This window comes from Nanorana parkeri, unplaced genomic scaffold (assembly GCF_000935625.1).
Source record: "Nanorana parkeri isolate BGI_ZX_2015 unplaced genomic scaffold, ASM93562v1 scaffold5, whole genome shotgun sequence".
Taxonomy (NCBI): Eukaryota; Metazoa; Chordata; class Amphibia; order Anura; family Dicroglossidae; genus Nanorana; species Nanorana parkeri.
Genome location: NW_017306273.1, coordinates 3,691,999 through 3,700,406, shown reverse-complemented (window position 1 = coordinate 3,700,406; position 8,408 = coordinate 3,691,999). Strand labels below are relative to the sequence as shown.

The following is an 8,408-nucleotide window of genomic DNA, read 5'->3' as shown; positions in this document are numbered from 1 at the left end:
CATCAATATGCTAATTAAATATTTCAATAAAACGTTCTCATTTTCATTATGCGCCTTATTTTAGTTCCGGGTCTCTGTCCCTCTCATGGCAGGTGGGAGGGGCCGGCAGGGTGCTGTGCATAGTTTTTGGGAAGCATCACAGCACCCTGCCTCTCAAGAGTCCTCATCCCTGATGCAAGCAGTGGGCTTGCCCTTGGGAGGAGTTATGCAAATATTGAAATTATGAGGGGCTCCCACTACCCCTGTGCTAAATTCCCACGTCACCTGCACAAGGAGAGAGGGCATCAGTGAGCAGTTTTTTATTACAGGAGGGGGTGGAGACAAGACCAGTCACCCTGCACAAGGAGAGAGAGCAGCAGTGAGCGGTCTTTATTACAGGAAGGGGCGGATACAAGACCAGTCACCCTGCACAAGGAGAGAGTAGCAGTGAGCGGTCTTTATTACAGGAGGGGGCAGAGACAAGACCAGTCACCCTGCACAAGGAGAGAGAGCAGCAGTTTTTATTACAGGAAGCTCCAAGTGTCACAGGTCTGGAAGAAATACACAGAGCTCACCAAGATTCCAGTTAGAACTAACATGACTCGTCAATATTTGCTTGTCCCGTACTGTGAACTATCTGGGTAGTTGCCCTTTAAGTGAGGCACTTTGACATGTTTCACACCCTAAACCTGACACTTGTGTCATACTTTACAACATATAACAACACAGCGGCCTCTCTGGAACTTCAGATGCGCTCCAGTCTGTTCCGGCCGCGACAACAAGTACCTGTAAAAACAATTAGCGTGCCGTTCGTGAGATCCGGCGTGAAGTCAGACGCCTCCTGAGTCAGCACTCCTAGAGGAGGCACTAAGTGATTTTCTGTCTGTGACTCGCATCAGCTCTCAGGAACTCGTCTTCCCATTCATGAAAAGTTCCCTAACATTCCGCTACCCACACCACGCATTTCACACCCCGACCCGCCAGGCACCAAGGCTTCTGTTTTGCGCCTTCTCGCAGCACGCGGGAGGTCGTCGCTTGATCCTGTTGGCGCTCCGCGAACTACAACCTGCGATATTACTCCAACGAGGAGTTCTCGTGCTGTGATATTAAACGAGGTGCACTTATTCCTTCTGCCCTCCTCCCCTGACCTAATAGATCCCGCTCTCCCCCTCCACAGATGGATACTTACCGAGATCCAACTCCTGCACCCTCTGGGGATTGTTTACATGCCGTGCCGCACATCCTCTCTCTTGGCCGCGTCTGAGCAGTAGAGTGATATAGACTTCCATGGAGCTTGTCTGCCTCTGACTTCCAGCCGGGAGACCACTGTAGACTTCTATGGGGTCTATGGGGCTCTACTGCACAGGGAGACCACCCCTATAGACTTCGATGGGACTCTACTGCACAGAGAGACCACCCCATAGACTTCTATGGGGCTCTACTGCACAGAGAGACCACCCCATAGACTTCTATGGGGCTCTACTGCACAGGGAGACCACGCCATAGACTTCTATGGGGCGCTACTACACAGGGAGACCACCCTATATAGACTGCTCTGCATGTTTGGCTGAGCTGAAGTGCCGAACGGCAGTGAGCGAATAGCCGAAAACCGCCAGCTATTCTGCTCGCTACCTCCGTGGTAGCGAGCAGAATAGAAAACAGTGAAAAAAGTAGAAAAAAAAAGAAAAGTTGCAAAAATATTTTTAAAAATGTAAATAATGTCCTCTAGCAGGTGCCGGCCAATGAACAACAACTGGGCGGAGCTGGCTGTGATGTCACAACCAGCTCCACCCAGTTATTGTTTAATGACAGATCAGCGTCTCCAGGTCATTTGGGGACGCTGATCTGTCATTACAACTGGGCGTAGCCAGCCATGAGATCACGGCTGGCTCCGCCCAGCTGTCATTTGCGTGGATATCGCACGCGTTCTCCACGCTTCGGCTGTCTCTTCGGCTCAGTCCAGCTGAAACATATGCCTTCGGCTCGGCTGAGCCACTCGGCTGCTGTACGGGCTATAGTGAATAGCCCGTACAGCAGCCCTTCGGTTCGACTGAAATGAAGGGCTTCAGTGGCCGAAGTGAGCCGAAGGATCAGCCGAAGGTACGGCTGGATCCTTCAGCAGCTTTGTGAATAACCCCCAGAATGTTTTGGGGGGTTTGAAGTAATGTGGCTTATAACATGGGTGCAAAAAACTTAAAAATAAGGCCTCGGTCATGAAGGGGTTGCTTTTTCCGAATGTTGTGAATGGGAACATGCATCCAATATAAAATAGGTGTCGTCCCAATGTGGCCGTGAAAGTGGAAATGCACTTTAAGAGAATCCGCACACTCGTACATAAATATAACATGAAATCCGTGTTTGTGTTTTGACAGAACCCCGGAATGTAGACACGACTCGCCAACGCGCAGCAACCACTTTTCCATCTTCACGCACGCTTGATAACATCAAATTTAAATGTAAATTGAAGCGAGAGAAGAAACCATAATTGTCTATAATGTTGACTTCACCTATCTGGAAAAATAATCTGCCCGATTCTCGTTTATTTAATAAAAAGGCAAATAGCGTTGGAGCGGGATTAACCCTTTCCTTGTAGGTGAGGTGCAGGCCGGCACTTCTTCAAGGATCAGGTCATGGTGCCTGCTATGTTCTTATATGTCTATGGGACTCTGGTAGGGACATTTCTACATCTGTGTTCCCAGCTCCGCCCCCTGACAGAATTCATAGGAGCGCTCATCACTCTCTATGGTGGATGTGAAAATTGTTTTACTTGATGTGGAATGCGTACAGGAAGTCAGGGGCCGAGTCAGCAGAAGTTTTGGATTTAAAGACTGAATACAAGAACAAAAATGTAATATGTTGAAGCTTTACCGGTCCCCAGATGTGATGGCATGGCTGCATTCGTTTTCTATCCTAGGGTGTCATTCTCGGTATCTGTTCTTATTCTATATGTATGGACTCTGCACAGTACCACTTCCGTTGTCCTGTATGCCGGGTGTCATTCTCAGTATCTGTTCCTATTCTGTATGTATGGACTGCGCACAGTAGTACTCTCCTTCTTCTGTATGCCGGGTGTCATTCTCAGTATCTCCTCCTATTCTGTATGTATGGACTCTGCACAGTACCACTTCTCTTGTCCTGAATGCTGGGTGTCATTCTCAGTATCTGTTCTTATTCTGTATGTATGGACTCTGCACAGTACCACTTCCCTTGTCCTGTATGCCGTCTGTCATTCTCAGTATCTGTTCCTATTCTGTATGTATGGACTGCGCACAGTAGTACTCTCCTTCTTCTGTATGCCGGGTGTCATTCTCAGTATCTCCTCCTATTCTGTATGTATGGACTCAGCACAGTACCACTTCTCTTGTCCTGTATGCCAGGTGTCATTCTCAGTATCTGTTCTTACTCTATACCCATGGACTCTGCACCGTACCACTTCTCTTGTCCTGTATGCCAGGTGTCATTCTCAGTATCTGTTCTTACTCTATACCCATGGACTCTGCACCGTACCACTTCTCTTGTCCTGTATGCCAGGTGTCATTCTCAGTATCTGTTCTTACTCTATACCCATGGACTCTGCACCGTACCACTTCTCTTGTCCTGTTTGCCGGGTGTCATTCTCAGTATCTGTTCTTACTCTATACCTATGGACTCTGCACAGTACCACTTCTCTTGTCCTGTATGCCGGGTGTCATTCTCAGTATCTGTTCTTACTCTATACCCATGGACTCTGCACCGTACCACTTCTCTTGTCCTGTATGCCAGGTGTCATTCTCAGTATCTCCTCCTATTCTGTATGTATGGACTCTGCACAGTACCACTTCTCTTGTCCTGTATGCCGGGTGTCATTCTCAGTATCTGTTCTTACTCTATACCTATGGGCTCTGCACAGTACCACTTCCCATGTTCTGCGTTGTGGCCCAGCATGTGAGTTGCACTGTGCGGAGGGACCCGGAGCCAGCCACATGTGTCACATGTGCATCCATGACACCTAATCCCAGTCAGTGTATGTGGCTGGCAGGCGGTGCGGGGCTCATGACGGAATGACACAACCTCCTAGGGGTTTAGGATACATGGATATCAGAGAAGAATGGATCCACCTACCGTACTGGCAGCGAGGCCCTTGGAAGCCGGAGGGACAGAGGCATCGCTGGGACGATCCTTCCACACAATTCCCACCATTGAAACAAATGCCGGCATTGCAGGCGGCTGCAAAAAGACAAGAGACAAAGAAGTCAGTGGAATCCCCTGATCCAGACTGTGTGTAGGTTATACTCAGCGCAGCTCACAGCCGCCTCAGGAACATTCAAAAGCTGCATTTGTTATGTTTTTATGGCAATCCGTCATTGCCTCTCACCTGGCGGGCAATTCTCTGACCTGGATCACGTAAGCAGGAAGTTGGGTCAGATCTGCCTACTTGTCCCGGGTAGGGGTAGGCAACCTCAGCACTCCAGCTGTGGTGACACTACCAATCCCATGATGCATCTGTCTCTGGGACTCATGCCTGTGGCTTTCAGAGTCTTGCAATGCCTCATGGGTTTTGAAGTTTCAACACATCTGGAGGGCCAGGGCAGTGGTGTAACAATAGCCATAGCTGCCCACGCAGCTCCTATGGGGCCTAGGGGTGGAAGGGGGCCCTATTAAGGATTGCAGAAGTTGCTGTTGCCCCTGTACTCCCCTATGACATTTCCAATCAGGAAGAACTGACATCAGCTGTACAGGAGAAGACTATGCAGACACCTCTCCTGCTACCTGTCCTTGATGTAGATCTTAAGGTTTTGCCACGGGGCCACATCAAAATTTTGCTATGGGGCCCCATAATCTGTAGTTACGCCCATGGGCCAAGGTTGGCTACCCCTGGTCCCGGGTCAGTAACCCAGGATGTGTGAAAGCCAAAGGATCAGCATGATGGACGGGGGCGACTAAAACTCCCAGAAGGCAATGGGGACCTAAATAGTCCGATTTAGAGTGACACTGTCACATGGGAAGCATGGGGGCCGCCATTGTTGGAAGATAATGCTATTTCCCTGGCTGTGTCTGACTAAAGTACTTCTGAGTTACACGTGTGTCATCTCAAATACATGCTTAAATAAAATCTTTACTTTCTCTTTACACATCTTATATCATCACTGTGCTGCTCTATGCAATGCAGGTAGATCATGGCTGGTGGGAGGGGCCAGCAGAGTGCTGTACATAGCTTACTGAAAACATCACAGCACCCTGACTCAGTACTCCTCTCAAGAACCTTCAGCCCAGATGCAAGTAGTGGTCTGGCTCTTGGGAGGAGTTATGCAAATATCAAAACGCCTCGATGGGTGGATATCAGTCTGGAGGAGTGGGATCTCCTGGGCAGGCTGTATTTGCATATGGACCACCCTAGGTAATGCCTGCATGTCATGCTGAGCCTCCATCATTGAAAGAACTGAAATCCAATGAATAAAAGGGGTGGGCCAGGGGCAGACAGGCTGGGGAGGGAAAAGCTCAATGTCACCGGATGTCTGCCAAGCCAGGAAATGAGGCGGGCTCTATCTGATCCAACTAAAGAAAGGGGCAGGCTAAGGACAGTCAGGCTGGGGAGGAAAGTGCAAGATGATGCTGGACGTCCTCCAGATAGTAAATTAAGCAGGCTCTATCTGATAGAACTAAAGACCGGGGCAGGCTAACGACCAACAGGCTGGGGAGGAAAGTGCAAGATGATGCTGGACGTCCTCCAGATTGTAAATGAGGCGGGCTCTATCTGATCCAACTAAAGGAAGGGGCAAGCTAACGGCAGTCAGGCTGGGGAGGAAAGTGCAAGATGATGCTGGACGTCCTCCAGCCAGGAAATGAGGCGGGCTCTATCTGATCCATCTAAAGACCGGGGCAGGCTAACGACAGTCAGGCTGGGGAGGAAAGTGCAAGATGATGCTGGACGTCCTCCATATAGTAAATGAGGCTATCTGACGTGCTGCAGCTTCTAATGCACATTGTGAGAAGCTCGCAGTGTGCAGAGGAAGCAATTCCAGTCCAGGAGATCCTCAGAGAGAGAGATTGCTGAATATATTAGTCTGCCTAATCCCTATGACATATGATCTTGCACTGAGACAATGGACGCAGTGTGCTGCTCGCTCCGCAGCGCCGGGGATTACCTGTGCATGGTTTCCATTATTTTTATACATTTTCTGCTAAGCTGGAGAACGCCGGCCGCATACAGGGAAGAAAAGGGGGGGAAAAAAAGAGAAAAGATACTATTTGTGTTTGCTGAATCCCGGCCACGTTCCCTCGGCTGCTTCCCTTTTGTCTCAGGCTGCAATCAGCAAATGTGAAGGACGCGTTACAGCCCAAATGTGCTCAGGCATCCCCAGCCATCCTCATGGTGTCTATGTACAGCGAGAGGAGTGTATGTAGCAGCTTTTTACGGACTCAAGGACGCCGAATATAAGAGCTTCCACATCTACACGATTCAACCCTTTCACTGCCCGAGACATTATTTTGCACACATTATTATTTTTATTATTATTACTATTATATATTTGACCGCAGGGTCCAACCCTGCACTCTTCTGGAATACCTCTGGAGGGTTACGGTGTGAAAGCACTAGCTGGCACCAAAGGCCCAATTTTAAAGCACCTGTTAGTTTCATCCAAAGCCTGCAAAAGAAGCACTATCATTTATCCCCCAAAAAATCACTAAATTACCATTATTTAAATGTCATTTTTGCTTCAGCGGGTCCTATACATCATACAGATGCGCCACTTTACAGGCAGTGAAAGGGGACCCCCCAGGCACCATTTTTAAAGGAATTTTTCATTTTAAGTGATGTTAAATCACTGCTCCTTTAAAAATGGTATTTTTTAAAAGTGTTTTTCTCATTGATACATGTCCCCCAGGGCAGTACCCGGATCCCCATACACTTTTTATGGCCAATAAATTGCATAAGGCTTCAAAATGGGGACATTTAATTTTCTGAGTTCTACCCCCATAGACTTGCATTGAGTTCTAAGTTCGAATTAGAACTTTTTCCATGTTCGAATTAGAACCGAACACAGGGGTGTTCGGCTCACCCCTAAAAGGGAGGGGGTGGTGATACATGAGGAGGTAGCTGTGAGGGGATGAATTGTTTGAGAACGTGATAGTTCAGTAGTTAGTGTGAGATGTGATAGGCTTCCCTGAAGAGATGAGTTTTAAGGGATCACCTAAAGGCAGTCAGAGATGGAGATAGACGGAGAGGTTGGGGTAAAGAGTTCCAGAGGATGGGAGAGACTCTAGTGAAGTCCTGGAGGCGAGCATGGGAGGAGTTGACGAGGGAGCTAGAGAGCAGGAGGTCTTTGGAAGAGTGAAGGGAACGGTTAGGGTGATACTTTGAGACAAGGTTGGAGATATAGCCGGGGGCAGAGTTGTGGATGGCTTTGTAAGTCGTTGTTAATATTTTGAGTTTTATCCTTTGGGCTATTGGAAGTCAATGGAGGGATCGGCAGAGGGGGTGGGGATGGAAGCCAGTGGAGGGATTGGTAGATATAATATTAGTATTATTATTATTAATATTTAAATGAAATTCAATATAGAAATACAGATTTATTTGTAGTTTCTGACCCGCGATACCCTTTAAATGCAAGTTTTTGTGCTTTAAAAGGATTAAAAAAGGATCTTTTATTTATTTGTTGTTATTGTTCCGACTGTCGGGGGCTTCTCTAGTTATTTAAACATAACGACCTTCTCATTGATTAGATCAGATTTCGTTTTTTTGTGACTTCACAGTCCCGAGATTCGCTCCTCCGATGGCGGATTTAATTTAATGCAATAGTGGCGAGTCGATGGTGAATATCTGATGCGCGTGCGTAGAATACAAATCTTCGACTTAAACCGGCGCTCGGCGTAACTTTTCCTTTCCGATAAAACAATAAATGTAACTTTTCTTCCAGCTTATCAGCAGACGCGTTCCGCCTCCCGGGACGTCCACCGCCACCGCCAACAATATCTTCTATAATGGGATTGTCACATTGTATACTGTGCAGCCTTCGACGCCACGGCGGGTGTTTCTCTTTAGATGAGGCGTGGACGGACGCTGCGTGGAGGGATGATGGCGGACGCTGGGACCTCCGTAGTTCTAAAAAAGAACTCCAGGTAAATGAAAAGTTAACCCCTTGCAGTGGGGCTGTCTCTTCACAGCAAAGGGTTAAGTGCTCAGTTTGGTCTGGGGGCTATAATAAGGAAGATATACTCACCTGATCCCCCGTCCCGCGGCGGTCAGCGCTCACCTCCCTCCCCCTCCGCTCTGTATGTCCCTCGGTGTCCTGCAGTTGCATTAGATGAGAAGACATCCCGGGGTCCTTAGCTCGCCCTTTGACTCGGCTGACATGATGTAATCAGTCTGCTGCAGTTAGGAGGAAGCATTTTAGCAGTCTCCTCTCCCCCACTGATCACACTGTACATTGTAGCTTTTATTTTATCCA

The 8,408-nt window shown here is 48.2% G+C and overlaps 1 protein-coding gene across 1 annotated transcript in view; it reads right to left on the bottom strand.

The window, feature by feature from the left end:
• MEGF6 (multiple EGF like domains 6) overlaps positions 1-8,408 on the bottom strand; it is a 201,423-nt gene that overhangs the window by 153,516 nt on the left and 39,499 nt on the right. Inside the window, exon 4 of the mRNA XM_018576690.1 lies at positions 4,081-4,185. Coding sequence (XP_018432192.1) covers positions 4,081-4,185 — 105 coding nt within the window. The remainder of the gene's footprint in view (positions 1-4,080; positions 4,186-8,408) is intronic.